This window comes from Ictalurus punctatus, chromosome 12 (genome assembly GCF_001660625.3).
Source record: "Ictalurus punctatus breed USDA103 chromosome 12, Coco_2.0, whole genome shotgun sequence".
In the NCBI taxonomy this organism is placed as follows: Eukaryota; Metazoa; Chordata; class Actinopteri; order Siluriformes; family Ictaluridae; genus Ictalurus; species Ictalurus punctatus.
In genome coordinates, this window is record NC_030427.2 from 17,243,711 (window position 1) to 17,261,928 (window position 18,218).

At 40.5% G+C, this 18,218-nt stretch overlaps 1 protein-coding gene across 2 annotated transcripts in view; it reads right to left on the reverse strand.

The window, feature by feature from the left end:
* Nucleotides 1-137: 137 nt before the first annotated feature.
* The window catches only part of erf (Ets2 repressor factor), a 41,466-nt gene continuing 23,385 nt past the window's right edge, over nucleotides 138-18,218 (reverse strand). The window contains exons 2-5 of one of the 2 annotated variants that reach the window (XM_017482040.3): nucleotides 11,549-11,768; nucleotides 5,868-5,983; nucleotides 4,777-5,675; nucleotides 138-3,728 (exon numbers count right to left, since the gene is read on the reverse strand). In XM_017482040.3, the coding sequence (XP_017337529.1) occupies nucleotides 3,162-3,728; nucleotides 4,777-5,675; nucleotides 5,868-5,983; nucleotides 11,549-11,768 (1,802 nt within the window). In that variant the 3' untranslated portion in view covers nucleotides 138-3,161. Of the gene's footprint in view, nucleotides 3,729-4,776; nucleotides 5,676-5,867; nucleotides 5,984-11,548; nucleotides 11,784-18,218 lie in introns of both variants that reach the window. The other variant, XM_017482039.3, reaches the window with a different exon arrangement.

Genomic DNA, 18,218 nt, shown 5'->3' on the forward strand with positions numbered 1-18,218 from the left:
ATAGACAAAGACTGCAGCGTTACATGTTCATGTAGTAGACTTGCACGTCTATACACACCAAGCAGCTATGATTTATCTTTAGCCAACATTTGAATAAAAGAAATAAAAATAAAAGACACCTAAGGCAATTTGATTCACGTTTACCTGTTTTTAATGAACCCTGATTATAGTTTTAAAAAGGAGAAACTAAAATACATTTCCTCATGATGTCAAGTTACATATCTTCTTTAGAGTGTTACACATAACTGCTGAGAGCATAAGCATATGTGCGGGTGAGGAAGAGATTAATACATGTACAGAAAAGAAACAGACACCTTATACACAATAAAGAAACTTCTTCATTGTTCTACAGTCCACCAAAATGAAAAATATATATATATATATGTACACAAGATTAAAAAAAGAAAAAAGAAAAAAAAAAAAGAATATATTTAGATAAAAATAATGTGATAGCATAATGTTACCCCTCCCCTTTTTCTGGCTTTTTAATGATTAAAACCAGCGTACAAGGCAAGCTACAAAGCAAGGACTGTATTTGCCATTATGAATTTGGAATACACTTTGCTGAAACTGAAATCTTTCAAGAAAGGGTACAAAATATCACTGTTTAAAAATAATAAATGATGACATGAATAGGTAGAATAAAAACAGCAATGTCTATACTGAAGATATGAAAAATATCTGAAATTCTTTTACAAGTATGAATAAGTAAGGCAGCTGTCATGTAGAGCTGGTGTAATGCGGCGCTGATGAACTCCATCTAAAACTTTTGAGAGAGAGAGAGAGAGAGAGAGAGAGAGAGAGAGAGAGAGAGAGAGACAGAGAAGTCAAGGGATAAAGCAAAAGGGGGAAAGCTGTGGCAAAGTTTTGCACTGCCATAGATTTGCTTACAGTATGTACTCAGCAATGGAAAGGAAAAAAAAAAAAAAAAAAACATTTAAAATGTTTTAACCTGCCTCAGTTATGTTCCACTGACTTAAGGGTGTAATATTGAACTTTTTTCGGATTTGACCCAGACCTGCTTTATTTCCTGAGGTCAGGGATTGCTCCTGCATGATCTCATCTACTCTGCAGAACCTGCAACGCCATTAAACGCGGTTCTAACGAAAGCACTAGCTCATGTATGCGCAGAGGAGCGACAATTCAGTTCAACTTGCGTGAAATATCCCTGCCTTCACCTTGCATTCTGCTTCTGTGTATGATCGTGCATGTGTGGGAAATTTATCATAAAATTATCAATGCTTAAGGTACAATCACTTCCTGTCTTTTCTTTAATAACACTTTGTAAACCCTAATCATTCTCAGAAAAGCAATGTAGGATCCCTGTAATTACACATTTGAGGTCTTGCGCATATTTTAAATATTCTTATCTTTAAAAATAGAATTATCAAAACTATTCAAAGTTTTGAATATAGATTATCTGTATCAAATATATATATATATGTATATATATATATATATATATATAATGAATGTATGCAATATATGGGCTTTATTTTGATTTTCTTTCTGCTAAAAAAAAATACAAGTCCAAGACAATACAGAAGTAAATGGTCTGCACTTACATAGCGCTTTTTAAAATTTTTTTTTTTTTTTTTTACCTCTGCGGTTCTACAAAGCGCATACACTGTGTCTTATTCACCCATTCTCTCTCACACACACACACACACACACACACACTAATGACAGCAGAGCTGCCACGCAAGGTGCTAGCCTGCCATGAGGAGCAACTTGGGGTTCAGTGTCTTGCCCAAGGACACTTCGGCATGTGGGCCGGCATTAGTGGACAACCCGCTCTACCACCTAAACCACAGCCGCCCAAATCTGAGGTTGAGTCTTTTTCTGTTTAAATGTGATGGTTTTTCTCTTTTTTTTTTTTTAAAGAATAGGAAAGCAAATCTGCTCGTATAGGAGAAGGCACAATCTCACGTTTTAAATTCTTTCTGTAAAAGGCTTCATGGACCCATAGAGTCGAGGTTAGGACTTGCTGACGTGTGCCTGAGATTTTTGCTCACGAACCTGCTATTTTTCAAGAATTCTTTAGACAGGCATGAAGGACTTTGAAAACATGCTACAATCTTCTATTCACCACTCTCACCTGTAAGAGCAACTGCTCATTGTGCAGTACCGTCTCTTTCAGGGTCAAAATTGATTAAAAGGGGAGAACCAGTCATTATATACAAATCGTACTTGGTCGCAGGAATTAATGCCAAGCTTTAAAGAGGGTAGATACACTAAAATCTATGCTGCATCAGGGATGTATTTACATCTGGAGACATCAGTGGAAGTTCAAGTGGTCCCTTTAACTAACAGAAGCTGAGTGAATAGGACTGGGGACAGAGAGGTACTCTGCTATGCCTCTGAAACTCTTTTGTGGACCCCACGAGCGTTATAAGGCAGTGTTTAACAGTTAGTGTGTAGCATCAAGGTGTGAAGGCAGTGACTGTAAGGAGGTACTGTTTTGCGAGCAAAAAGGCTTCAGAAACTTGTACGGCAAAAACGTCCCTCCGAGGACCTGAGACTTCTTTAAGAACGTCATGCTGACGGAGGACTGTTCTTAACTTAATGTCTGGGAGGATAAAAAGCCATCGTTGAATGACGAGGTGTGACTTTACATGTCCAATTTGTCAGAAGTACTACAGCCCAGAGGTGGGAAAGGTCATCTCTCAATATCGGCTCCTTTACTCATTGCTCTGTATAGCGGACTATGTTGACCATTTCAGGCACTTTGTTGTTTGTTAAACTGTGTTGGAAAGGCATCGATGCTCCTCCCTTTAATGTAAATAGCAGAGTCACAAAGGAGTTCCAAGGAAAAGAAACGCCCATTATAGTGCGTCATGGTCAGTTTATTCATGAAAATTTGATGGGCGTGGTTGAGAAATGGAGCAGACCAAGAGTGAGAAGGTCAAACGTGGGTGTGGGACTTTTTGAATCATCCTGCAGAGGAGGAGCAGTCAGTATCAGCCATTTGTAGTGTCTCAGCACCTTGAAGTCAGCATGCGTCAGGCATTCATGTGTGGAAAACCGCTGAGAGTTACTGCATATAGATTTAATTTTTCAGCCAATGGTTTTGAATGTGTGTAAGTCTGTATCCACAGCCAATAGCTAAGCACAGATCGGTGCATATCATCTTACATATGACAGTATGCACAATTCTCTCCTCAGGACCCATTGTTTTCTAAAGACAGTTGCGCTGTTGCTTTCTGAAGCTCGGAGCTCACTCTCCTCTTGCCCGAGCTCAGGGGTGCGGCCAAGTTCACGGGGCTTCTTCCCTCGTTGTTTGGCTGTACCCTTTGAGGTTGCACTTCTCGGGCTGAGGGTTCCTCCTTTTCAGCACGGCTCTTTTTGTCTTCAGCCTCCTCGGTTTCTGCCTCCATTCGCTGGTCTTCACTCCAGCGGCGCTTGAAGCGCAGTTTCAGCGGGATGCACTGGGTGCCACCGGGGCTGCTGGGACTTCCCTCTCTGGGTTCAGCTTTGAGGCCTGGCAATGTCATACCAACCCCAATGGCAATGCCACTAATAGCACCAGAAGGGGGTGCTGCTGGAGTCTTAAATACATCTTCCTCAAGATCATCCTCCTCATTGTCTATGATCCCATCAGGGGCGGGCAGAAGGGCAGATCCTCCGTTGCAGTGTGATGGGGCAAAGACATCACAGTTGTCGTCATCTTCGCTTATATCAGTGACCTCTACTTCTTCCTCTGATTCTATGTCTGAGACAGGCTCAACCTGGAGGAGAGGAGGGTTGGAGTATTGAAAATATATACACATATACATAAACATTACATTATGTTTGACATGTATAAAGTGGTGAATATAATATGTAGTCTATTATATTCCATGTCACACACACCTCCTGGTTGCAGAAACAGAATTTTTTTATAAAATGTAGTGTTGTGATCTTCAGAATCAGGAAAGTGATAAACACATTTGTTTTTATTGCATACTATTGAATTGGACACCTTTCCAAGCCAATAGAAGACGGCTGTTGTTACAGGCAATAAGGGGAAAAAAACTGACATGAGAAGCTCCTCCTTCGCTGTCCCTGTTTCATCTCTAAGTTAGCTAGGTAGCCACCTATTATATCAGTGAATTACTTAAGCTTGTTCGCTTAGCTTGCTAGTTAGCTAACCTACCTACGTCATACTGCTTTAACAAACCTACGTAGCTTGCCGAAAAATCTAAATGAAGAAACGAACTAGCTAACTCTGGATACTTAACTCAGGTGCTTACTGAGGAGTTGGACATGCTCGTTGTAATCATAAATCGTTACGTCTTGAACGTTCCCACAACACTGTGATCATTGAGACTTTTATTGTATGCCTTCAGTTCATCTCTCATACAAATGCTGTCCCAAAGCAGATTAGCCGAATAGCACTCGCTGTCATTTAAACATTTTAGCTAACGTCACTCCGATTCCTAAATAAAATTATTGATAGATTGAGAGTCTGATTAAAAAACGAGCAAGGATTATAGGCTGCCCAGATCTTTTTGCAACCAGGTTTGGCGTGCATCTCTTTTTGTTTACAAACACAGATGTAGTTTATACACCAGAGGTGGACAAATCATCTGTTCAACAACCAAAGAAACAAACAAAAAGAATTCTTGGTGATGCAAAGCAGTGTCGTGTTGTGGAGTTTGCTATTCTCATGCACGTGAACCGAGGACGCGATCCGACTTCCACCTGCAGGTAGGCTAATGAATGACTATGAATTGTCCAATTGTGTTGACTACACGTTCTTTTCATTTCACCCTAAGATATTAAGTAAATACCGACCTTGATCTTTGGCGGCCCTCCGGAGCCACTGTTGGCCAGTCCAGAAGGTGCAGAATTGGAACCCTGGCCTATGCCAGAGCCACTTTCACCCACAAACAAGCCTGTGGAGGCAGAACCAGAAGGAATGTGTCCTGCTGCTGAGGAGGGCGGGCCATCCCGGTGCTTTCGGCCCAGCGGTGGTGGCTGAAGCTTGAATTTAAAGGGTGAGGGGTGTGACTCTTCAGGCTGCTGGTGGTGCAGTGGGTGAGCAGCGAAGTGTGTGCCCACTGCCGGCCCTGCCAGGCCCTTATCAGGACGCTGCGGCTGGGGCACAACAATACTGGGGTAGTGTGGGAAGGCACGTGGACTGAGGTGGTAGTTGTAGACACTCTGAGCATGTGCTTGCAGATAGCGCTTCATGTCTTCAGGGCTGAAGGAGAAGCGTGAGCCGGGCATGGGTGACGCCAGTGAGGGCGAGGGTGTATAGGGCAGGTGTGAGGTTGGTGTTGAAGTCATGGAGAGGGCAGGTGAGAGCTGCGGGGGCAGCAGGGCGCCACCAGGCAGAGGTGAGGCAGGGAAGGGTACAGGGCCAGGGGGAGGAACACCGTACATGCGAAACAGAGAGTCGTGACTTAGCCGTGGATGGTGTGGCAGGAACAGAGATCTGAAGGCTCGCTCTGCTGGGCGCTCATCACTGGCATTGATGCCCACCTCCTCTAGCTCCGAGGCTACAGAGGTGCCGTCGCTGCAGTCAGACACAGACCCCCGTGCCGCCCTCCGGGCCACACTGGCAAACACTCCAGGACTGCGCAGCTCTTCACCATTCGGGGAGAGAACATCAGATGGGGTAGAAGGAGGGAAACGAAAGTGGGATCCAACACCTGATGGGATTGGTGGAGCACTCTGGGGCACACTGGAACCTGACAGGAAAACAGGAAAGAGAGAAAAGAAAATGAACGTAAAAAGAATGCAGACATACTCAGAGATTATATTTTTATATATATATATATATATATATATATATATATATATATATATATATATATATATATATATATATATATATATATATATATATATGGAGCAAAGATCATATTAACAGTCAATTTTACCTGCAGACCCCATGTCAATGAACGGGTAGTTGACGAGCACAAGCTTGTTGAAATTAAACTTGTAGGTGAACCTTTTCCCTTTAGTCTTGTGCAGGATCCTTTTATTGTAGTAGTATCTGGGGGAATAAGGTTGGTATGGTTAAGCTTGTGTGACGGACGACAAAATTCAGTAAGATTGAATTTTAACTCGCTCGGCCAATAGATCCATAACAAATCACCATCACACATTTGTTGCAAGACTTTGTGGTGGTGTACAGAAATTACAGAAACAATAATAATAATAATAATAATAAAAAAAAAACACATTGAAGCATATTGATCTGTCTATTAAGAAGCGTATCATTTTCCTTTCCTCTGGTCTTAACAGTGCACAGGAGGTTGACTTTGTGCTTTTCCATGCTAAAATAAGCATTTTTACCTTTAACTCCACAATGCTGAAAAGATCTGATCAAGACTACCAGATGTTCATTCATTCATTTTTAGTAACTGCTTTCTCCTGGTCAGGGTCACAGTGTGAACCTTATATGTTCTCTGTTAATGTATGCACAATATTAGAGGGGTCAAATAATGTTCGTAATAGGAGTTTGGAATAACACTAAGATTTTGCAAGATACAAAGAGTCAGAACAGAGTGCACACTAGGGGTGTGACGATACAGTGTATTGCATCGTGTTGCTCAATACGAGGCTCTCGATTCGATATATCGGCATACTGAACAATACCTTCAACAGACTGCATAACAAAGTAGGACACTCGTTATAAAATACTGTTTATATTACATGAGGTGAAAAACATTTCAACTTAAATCCAGCACACACTCTATCCATCTCCAAACTCCTAAGCTTCTGTATTAGCTCGAGAAAAACAGCAATGGCTATGGTCAGCAGCAAGCAGGAAATGGAAGCTTCCCCCAAAATCATTAAGGTCTGGTGTAGAGGAACACACACACACACACACACACACACACACGGGCAGCATTTCCCAGCTGATTCAATCTGGGCTAAAGAAATCGCAGTAGTGATTGGGAAGTTTATAACTGCAGATGAGAGACTCTACTCAGTATGGTGGAGAACGCAGGATTAAAAAATAGGGTCACGGAGAGCTACAGGACTCAGAGCACAACTAGCTAAAAGCAGAATGTGAAATAACGTGAATGTGAATCTGCTTCTATGTATGAACCACCAGGACACACAAGAACAGTGGTATTTATCACATTAGAGTACACACGGCTACAGCACAACGAACACTGATCAATCCAACACAATCTAAATTGCTCTGCTCCTGCACAGCCTCACAAATTTACATAGAAACACCCCATCACCATATATGGCAAACAACTTCCTTTTAAAAAGGCCCAGTAGCTAGCTCGCAATACTGCTTATTGTGGTCTAAGTTCCTCAAAACTTGGTGATTGTATAGCTGTGTACGTGCAATCTATCGCCCCAATGACCTTTATTAAACCGTAGATGGGTGGAAATCCCTCATTATAGTTGTCTTTTCCACTGCTGCATTTGGAAACGTAATGTAATGAAATGTAATGTAGTGTGTGCATTATGAATGCATGCTTGTTGGACTCTCAAAAAGTAGGGTGAGTTTCTGACAGAAATCCACCAAAACTACACTAGGTAAATGAAATGGATTGATGGTCCACTCATCACTCTCAGCAAAGACGTCCCTTAAAAACACGCTCCTCCCAAGACAAGGCCGCATGAGCCAAATCGTCAGGCAAGGCAGCGTAACAATCCATCTTTAAATCGCCCTTTATAAGATTTTTACCATATGTTTTATCCGTCAACCGTATGCAGCTTGCTACAAGCACCAAAGACAATAATTACTCTGTCGATGATGCGGACAGTGAGTGGGATGCGAGCTCTGTGTAAATCAGTTTAGCCGCAATTACGCTTTCTTTCTTTTTTTTTTTTTTATTACTACTACTAAGGGTTTCCACTGATGTAATTCTAAATATATTCACACACAAGAATAACTTCATAGATCACGTTCTACACGCTAAACTACAAGACATGTGCAAAAGTATGTGCACCCCTGGCCATCACACACCAGATGTGCTTCTTCCCCAAACACACAATTGTATAGAATGTCTGTGTGCTGTAACATTACAATTTCCCTTCAACGGAACCAAGAGGCCCAAACAAAGTGCACAAAGCGAGCTCCATGAAGACATGGTGTGTTAAGGTTGGAAGAAGGTGGAAGAACTCGAGAGTCCAGACCTCAACCCCACTGAACACTTTTGGGATGAACTGAAACCTCCTCACCCAAAATCAGTGCTACAACATTGTAGCTGAATGATCACAAATCCCCACAGAGACACGGTAAGATCTAGTGGAAAGCCTTCCCAGAAGAAAGAGTGGAGCTAATAATAACAGTAAAGAGGGAATAAATCTGGAATAGGATGTTCAACACCACATGAGTGGGTGTGATGGTCAGAGGTACTAGAGATGTCTATTAGCATTACAGAGATCCTGCATTTAATCCAAAGATGCATGGTCTGCATTATAGTTTGGTTTGTATGAGGGTTAACCTGATCAAGACTTGATCTCAATTTTGGAATCTACAAAGATTTACAAGAGAGTAATAAAGACGACGGTCACGTGGGTGGAGTTGATGTGTCAGAGTTTGAAGCACGCTGTGGGTAAGATCAAATCTGTCAAACACAAGCCAAAGTCAAGAGCAGTAGGAAATAAATCAGGTGAAAAAAGTTGAAGATGAATGTGACTGCAAGCAAGCAGATCAGAGTCTCCTGAGTCTATTATGCAGAGAGCTGGTGAGACAGTGAAAGAACTCAATTTTTTATAAAAGAACAATAATGTATCTATCACAGGAAGTGTGTAGGCTTTATGTGTTAAGGAGAAAGCATGTATAGAGTGCAAGACATTAAAGTAGGACAGTGTGTGTGTGTGTGAGAGAGAGAGAAAGTGTGAGAGAAAGTGTGAGAGAGAGAGAGAGAGAGAGAGAGAGAGAGAGAGAGAGAGAGAGAGAGAGAGAGAGAGAGAGAGAGAGAGAGAGGGGTCGCTCTGTGAATCTTCACATACTCCAACACCACTTAAGAGATTTTGACCCTAGAGATTTTGGGGTGAGGGGGGGAAGGGGGGGTCCTTTTCGTGCATGCTGGTGTGATATGGATTATTACGGGATGCAAGGACGGGTTCAATGGGTTTGAGTGGGCATTTGCTGTTGCCTTGGAGACAAACGCAGAGACATGACTAACATGCAGACAGACCGAAGGACTGCAGCACAGAGGGAGAACGGCAAATGAAGAAAAGCGAAAATAAAACAGAGGACAAAGAAAGAAAGAGCTATGAAAAGGCACAAATTTTGCTCTAAAGAGAAACACTTTCATTCGTGTTTTTTTTTTTTTAAACCAATGAGTATAAGAGACTTATGAAATGTGTAAGTATCAGACATTGACCAAAGAGAGAATAAGGAAAAATGAAGATTTGATGAGATGAGTTCGTTTTGTATAATTCCATCATGTGTAAAAGTGACATTCTGTGAAACTGATGGGGATTTAGGTCAGCGTCAGGGTAACACCTGAGTGACTGAATGATTAATCAATATCGAGCAGCTCACAAATCACTTGTTGCAGGTCTCAAGTCTTCACTTAACACCCAAAATCTTTAGCTACAGGTGTTTTAATGCACATATGGAAAAAGCACAAGATCTGTAGGAAAAACACTTCTGTGCAGTGTAGAGTGCACCGCCTACTTCCTATTAAATATCACACTAAACACTACGTTCTTCTGACCGACACACTGTCACCTGCCCGTTTCGGGTGAGTCTGACGCACTGTAGCCTCAGATTCCTTTTCCTGAAGGGAGAGGAACCCGATATGGTCTTCTGCTGTAGTAGCCTGTTTGCCTCGGGGTTTAATGTGCAGTTACACGGTTAACTCGTTTCCCACAAAAATACTGCGACGAAATACGCGCCTACCTTTTCTACTAATTTTACATTTTGCGGAGAGTTCCTTGGCCTTCATGGCTTGGGCTTTGGTCTGACAGCACTGAATTATAGGACCTTATATACAGGTGTGTGCCTTTCTAAATCATATCCAAATCATTTGAATTTGCCACAGATAGACTCCAGTCAAGTTCTAGAAACATCAAGATAAATGATGTAAACAGGAAGCACCTGAACTCAATCTGGATCTGAATATGTATCTAAATTTAATATTTCAGTCTTTGATTTTTGTACCTGTTTATGGATTATTATGTGCAGATTAATATATATTTTTTTTTTAAAAAAAGGTAAATATAATCTGTTTAAAATGAAATCCATAACAATAATGTACAAAAACTGAAGAGGTCTGAATACTTTCTGAACCCAAGTATTTAACCTTATTTGAATATGATCTTACTGAATTTAGTAAAGTTAGAATATTGGTATGATTGGTTAACCCTAACATTACATATTAATTAGATAACAATCTCCTTTATTTGTGCATTTGGCTGCATCTTTTGGTGGAATATTTATTTATCCAGGAGTCTAAGCTGGGTTCAGCAAGTTCAGCATTTAAAAATCCTAAATATTAGTCTTATTCTGACTTAAATGCATATACATTTGGAGAAATTAGGGTTGTAAAAAGTACCGGTACTTCGGTACCAAAAAGAAAAAAAAGGTAACGGTACCAGATTCTCATAAGTACCGGTAGTACCAGGTCAAACTGGTACTGACGCGCTGCTGACAGGTGGTCAGTTGGGAACTTTTCATGGGTGCACCGTGCAACAAGAAGAGCCAAAGCAACAGCAGCTTTGCAGGTTACCATGGCTGCGTCTGAAACTGCATACTTACCTACTACATAAGTATGTGAACTACATGTATTTCTCTCAGACGTTCGTTTTCCACTTTTTGTGCTTTTACCGCTAAGTGTATAAAAGCCACGCCCCTAAAATTGATGTACCACTAAATTAACCGTGCTTTCAGGAAGAGCGGCTGCTTACCTGGAGTATGTATTCAAGCAGGTGAGTTTAAAATGATGATAGCAGTTACATATGAATGTTGTAGCATAGTCTAATTGGAATGTATTTTTGCAAGAACAAGTCCATATTTTTGTTTACTTAATGTTAGCATACGCGCGTTTAACGCTAATACGGTCAGGTGTCCTCATGAACCATTTAATACTTTAACTTTTATTGGGGTAAAATAAATGGGTGGACATGATGGGGTTTACTAATTTTGCACACCAGAGTCTTTTGATGACCGATATATCTGAAGTTTATGTGTTCGAAAATAACAGATGTGTGGCTAGCACTGTTTATGTCTTAACATCAGTCAGACAGAAAAACATTTATACTTGTCTGGATAACTCCTAGTAGCTTTAATAAAGATATACTAGTATACAGAATGGCATTTTTAAAAATACATTTTATATTGATATTTAACTTTGTTTAATAAAATAGTGTGTTGTTTAATTAGCATGTTTTCGTGTTTTGCTTTGGTACCAAAACTGGTACCGAGTGCCGTGGAATTTTACTGGTATTGGTTCCGACTACTGAATTTCTGGTACCGTGACAACCCTAGGAGAAATACAGGACAATACAGTGTACAATGTCAAGAAAATGCATAATTGTTGATTTTCAATAAGTTGATAAACAACAATTAACCTCCTTGGTTTTCAATACCGACAGAGAGACAGAACACATCAGAACAGAGACACTCGGTCCTCACCTGAGCGCTCGGCTGAGCTTGTCGTAGTTCATCTGAGGTTTGCACTTACGGGCACCCCACAGTCGAGCCACCTCGTCCGGGTCCTTGATGACGAACTCGCCGTAGTCGCCCTGCCAGGCAATGACATCGTGGTACTCCTCCTTCCTGAGCAGCTCCAGGATGAAATGCCACAGCTGGATCTGTCTGGATCCCGGGCTTGACTCTGGCTTGTACGCCCATTCTGGGAAGGCAAACCCTGCACATCATGGACATGGAAATAATTAAACTGACATTTTGTCTCAAAACCACCAGTACTCCAAACCCTGGTTTCACCTTTCCATACTAAATGATGGGAGACTTGGTGTAACTAATAAACTAACTAAATCCTAAAAATCCCCAAAACATCTGCAGAAATAGCAAATACTTCAACTACCTGTTTTATTTCAGTTTTCCTTTACTGTTCATATATTTTTGACTAAAACTTACATGCAGCAGAATTATTTATTTTAATATGCTGATCACAGCGTCCTTGAGGTAGCAGTCAAAACAGAACTCGAGCCCATATCTCAGCATTTTATAAGAGTGTACACCTTCACATATCAACAGGACAGACTCAATAGTTACTGAGTGGAAGGTCATACTCTGGGAACTATCTGCATTTATGTAGTCTGGAAAGTAAAGGAAAAGTAACAGATTTCATTCTCACAGTCAAACACATTGTGTATCTACAGCAAGAACCCCAACAGTGCAGCAAGGGAATACAGGAGACGTCTCTAAACCAACCGGCTGTTAATACCAACAGCACAAAAGCTGCAGTGGAACAGTCGAGTGGAATATTCTGTATAAAGGTTAATATTATATATCGCCTTCCCTGCGTGAGTGATGGCGATAAAAACTGGCCTGACTTCAACTCCAGAAACTTACATTCCACTAAAATGTTTCAGTCTTGGGTTTTACAGCGTCCCTGGCCAAACCAGATGTATTCAAACTTCTTCCACATGAGCCTCACGTCCCAGATTTTGGACTATTTTTATCCAAAATATTTGGGTGGCTTTTCTAATAAATACAGTAATCTGATCATGACTGTGAACTTAATAACTGATAGTTAAGTCAGACATACACAACATGGCCAAAAGTATGTGGACATCTAAGTTATGAACATTCCATTCCATAACCACAGCCATTAATATGGAGATGTTCCCCCTTTGCTGTTATAATAAGCTCCACTCTTTCTTCTGGGAAGGCTTTCCACTAGATTTTGGAGCGTGGCTGTGGGGATTTGTGTTCATTCAGCTACAAGAGCATTAGTGAGGTTGAGGTCAGGTACTGATGTTGGATGAGGAGGCTCCAGTTCATCCCAAAAGTGGGGATGAGGTCAGGATTCTGTGCAGGACACTCGAGTTCTTCCACCTTCTTCCAACCTTAACACACCATGTCTTCATGGAGCTCGCTTTGTGCACTTTGTGTCATGCTGGAACAGGTTTGGGGTCTCTTAGTTCTAGTGAAGGGAAACTGTAATGCTACAGCATACAGAGACATTACGATACAATTGTGAGCTTCTGACTTTATGGTAACCATTTGGGGAAGAAGTCCACATACTTTTGGCCATATAGTGCACACTGATAGTTTATATTTCACATTAACTAACAAAATGTCTTTTTTCACACTGACATGTTATGTGACACACAACAGACACTTGTGAAGTATTGTGAAGTAATGAGCTACAGGTGGGTAATTACTCAACAGGAGAGTTCGGTGGGGGGTATTAAAGAGATTAAAACAGTGTGCTGTTGCTCTTTCTGCTGCCAGGGCCTCATACGGAAACACAGTTGAGACACACTCAGTGTGAACAGACTGAAGGCTTGATGTGACGCTTAAGTTGCATCTGGTGTGATTCCAGGCTTAGAAAGATGTTCCGCAAAAAGTGGATTTCAGAAACAATTATTCATCATCAGTCTCGTCAGCTGACGACAATCTCTACTGGCACCCACATTCTTAACAGTTTAAAACCGGTTCTGAAAGTTTTGTAACTAAAGCCCCCACAAGCCTCCCCCATCATGTGGACACCCCCACCCTCTCCCCATATTGGAGGAGACCAGGTATAATGATTATCTATTCTATATGAAATCAAATCAGTTTTGATGGATAGATTTTTTTGTACTTTTTTCCCCATTTCTTTTCATAACTTTTATGGTTTTTCAAAAAAAATAACTTTTATAAAACTATATAACAGACAGGTATGGAACACGAATGATCAAAAATGTTTCTAAACACTATAACTGCTTTGAACTAGGCTGTAATAACGTTGATTATTACATGTAAAACATGCTGCATTATAATTGTCTTGCGTTCTAAAAACATTCACATAAGAATGATGTAAATTTGGAACGTCTCGTTATCCACGACATTGTTAAATCTCCGGCTCTCAGACCCCCACTGAACAGAGCAGATGCAGAGAGAGGTGTGAGTGCAGCAGGAAAGCAAGACCTCGTGCTTGCAGGATAGTACTGCTGATATTTGGAAAGTTGCTAAGATTTGTCCAAAACGTTGCTAGAATTGTCATTAGGTGGGTTTTTTGGGCAAAAAAAAAGTCGCTAAAGGGGTCTGAAAAGTCGCTAAGTTGGCAACACTGGTCTGCACTGACAGCTAGATAAAAGGCAGCTAAGCGCCGCCTCTCCCCAGCAGTTTTTCCATTTATGCACATTCTATTTGAAAAGCAATCAAATATACTGAGCACCCAAATGATACCCTGTCAGTGCTTCCCCCCCCCCCCCCCCCCTTGAAATCAATTTGCACCCCCTTCCGAGCTCTCCCCTGGCGGGGTGCACCTCCAGTGTTGAGCACCACTGGTTTAAAAAGTTTAAGTAGTAATGCTTTGTATTTATATTTGGAGAAATATGCTTACAGCTCTTGATCCTCTCTCTTAGCTCACAGCATACCTATCTAAAACAAAACGTTCCCACACCTGCAGGAACAGGACATCCCACCAGACAATACGTTTTACAGATCGAGTGTCTGTCTGCAGGCAGCATTTAGCTTATAAAGCCCATGGCAGTGTGAGGCAGTGAACAGAAAACAGATCCGTTACCATTAGTGCTAAAATGCTGCCAAAAAACCACACACGTGCTACAGGACAAAATAGCCATGTTGGGTTTATGACAAATACTTTAACACAAAAATTATTTCCTTTAAGAATTTTCTGCATTCGGTACTGTATGCTGTATGTCCTTGGCATTAAAAAAAAGCCTTCCGAAACATACAACTGAAAGAAGCTGCAGTAAAAACCTGGAAAAGCAACATAAAAGAAGAACCTAACAGTTTGGTGATGTCAGTGAGTCGCAGGCTTGATGAAGTTACTGCAAGCAAAGGACATGCAACCAAATATTAAGTGTTATTTACTTTAAGACCGTCTGTTCCTATACTTTCGCTCGCCTAAATACTGGGTTATCTGCCACCAAAGTTGCCATGTTCTTAGTTGTTTAGCACATCTAGATTCAAATGTCAGGAAATTAATTCTGAAAATCTGATCTATCGTCTCATTCATCTTTTGGTCTCAAACCCAAATGTTTTCAGTGTATATATGTATAACAGCAAAAATATCATGTCCCAATATTTAAAGACAATTCTACGATACACAACACGTACCCCAAAACTTGACTTTAACAATCCGTCAACAATACAGTAGTGCTGATATAATAAATAAAAATAAATCTGTAGCGCCGATTACGATTCCAGTCCTTCTGCTGTGTTACCAGTTTAGTGTTTTGAAGTTTAATGCACTCCCTTTAGTGAGTCAAATCAAAAGCCTATTTTTTTTTTTTTTTAATAAAAATTGCATTGTTTACTGAAAATCACAAGCGCATACTTTTTATTCCTCCATCACCAGGTGCTAGGTTTCTTGTTAGCAAGATATATTCAGAGTGAGTGGTTGTAGGATTTATATGGAATTATTATTATAACCAGCAGATGAAGTGATGAGATTTGGGAATTGATCAAAAGAGGGTCAAGGCCACAGCAAGGTCATATGTTTGAAATAGTCTTTCTTCCATCACTTCCTCTCTGTCTGAGGTAACAGTATTTCAGCCATATATATTAGTAATAAGAAGGACTAGACCTGGTGGTGGAGGTGGAGGCATCTCTGTTCCATATAATCTTTATTTTGTTTAATGCAAGTGTTCCAGCACTTAACGAGTGTTAGGATTCCACTGATACACCTTCTGTCGCACTTTTTCATCCGACTGAAACGTCTTTCCATCCACTGCCTCCATAAGGGGTCCAAAAACTGGAAATTGCCTGTTCTGACCTGACTGAGGGGGGTAGATGATTCCTGAGGAGATCGGAAAATGTGGTATGGTCTTTAATTGACTCTGGCTGAAAACAAACCTGTCAAATATGTAGTTAGGACAAATTTCTCACCTAAAGTACATTTTATTTGCCTGGCGTGATCGAGAGAAAGGTCACACCGCACAGATGGAGCTCATACATGATGAGCTGAGTGTGTGTGTGGGACAAGAGCTGGAACATGTGAGTGGGAACAGCGCTGACTCATGGCGTGAGAGTGAGTGTTTGTCATTCAGATACCATAAGTAATGCACCTCTCATCCTTTTCTCTCTCCTCTTATTTGCTCTCATGCCATCTCCTAGCAACAAGACACTTCAGCTCTATAAATACACATGTATGTGAAAAAGGGAAGAAAAAAAAAAATGTCCTGGGAAAAAAGAAAAAAACCCCCCCAAAACTAATGAACTTGAACTACAAGAACACCAGATCATAGATGCTTCACTAGTGACCGAGCACATGCCTCAGTCCAAATGAGATGTCAGATTCTGAATTAGACTCGCCGTCTGCACATCACAGAACTATTGGAATCGACGGATTATTATTAATTAATTCTGGGCTTTATCAGAAGAATGCCAGTAAGCAGAAACTCAAATCAATTTCATCTGTATAGTAATTATAACAGACATTGTCCCAAAGAACAAGCCACAGGTGACAGTGGTGAGGAAAAACTCCCTGAGACTCCATGAGGAAGAAACCTTTTGAGGAACCAGCCTCAAAACAAAAGACATCCTCATCTGGGTGACACCGGATAGTGCGATTATAAATAATTCCAGTGTACAGGTGTCAGGGAGGAAAGACAGAGTGTGTTTACAGGATGTTCATTATGAGCAGATTTTGAAGAGAATTCCTGGAATGAGCACCAGACCAGTCTTCGTGATTACAGCAGCAAAGTAAAAGATGAGTCTTAAGCATTTTCAGAAAGTGCAAATTTTTGGGTATCTATTTGGGAAGATCCATAGCAGGAGAAATGACTGAAACTGAACTTAGCTACCTACATACACAGATAAGCCAGAACATTATGTTTTGACTCACAGACTTAACTCACAGATGACGCGAATAACGTTGATTATCATATAAAAGTGCACGTTAAGGTCTGGGTTAGGGATAGATTAGACGATATGTGAACCGTCGGTTCTCATAGACGATGTGTTGGATGTGGAAGAAATGGGCAGGCATGAAAAACTGAGTGACTTTGACGAGGGTCAATTAGTGATGACCACAGGACTGGTTGGAGCACCTCCAAAACAGCAAGACCTATGGGGCTCTCCTGGTCAGCAGCAGTGAGAGCTTACACACAGCGACCTGAGGAGGGACAAACCAGTGCCAAGCAGTGTGGAGAATGGATGGATGGATTAATAGATGAAGTTAAATCATGTCAAAATGATTGCACTGTTTTCAGCCGGTTTGCGCAGTTCAACACACAATCAAGGGTCAAAATAATCACAATATTATGCTGTGTGTCAAAACACTAGTCCTAACCATTTCAGTAGATATGTTTTACAGTCAGGTTAAGGTTAAGCAAACTGAACATAAAGGTATATAAAGTGTATATAAGTATATAAAGACATGCAAATTTGATGCACAGCGAAAAACTTGGAGCCTTTTTCTGAAGCGGTGAAGACGGTCAAAACTTTCTTTAAATAAATGAAGTAAAACAGTAGAGTTAGTCTTTTTAACATCCATTAATACATGTTTATTGCGTTTGTGCTCAAGGGGGTACTTTTTAAACAGAATTTTTGAATTTCTACAAATGTTTCCATAATTATAAACTTGTTAAATACTTATGAATACTTTGTTTAAAAAAAAAAAGTTTGCAAGTATGCATCAAGTTTGCGTCGAGTAATGAGGGTTTTTTTTTTTTTTTTTGCTTTTTTCCCCCCAGAGTAGTATTGCAATCGGTCAAAAAACAAAATACTTCATTTTGTACTAACTGTCTGAAACCCTTTTGTTGATTTTTTTTAATGAAGTGATATATTTTTTAGTTGTACTCAATTGAAGCTTTATGTTGTGCCAGTTGTCGGTGTTGTTTATTTTAATACATTGAATGTCCCGGAGCAGTGCAGTAAACAGACCGATATTATTCAATACCTGGGTTCAACTCAATTAATTAGTGTGTGTTCATGCAAATGAGCTACAAAAAAAACTTGAACTTATGGATACACGACAAAGGTTTTCTAGTTAACTTAAAATTACTACATGCACCATTTTTGAGGTATAGTTTAAGTAAATCCAACACAATAGTCTTCAGTGTAAGAGCAAAGGAGAAGCAACACAATCTGAGCATACAGTACATACAGTATTCTCATAATGTTTATGATCATGTCTAAGAATAGAAAAAATAAATATTTA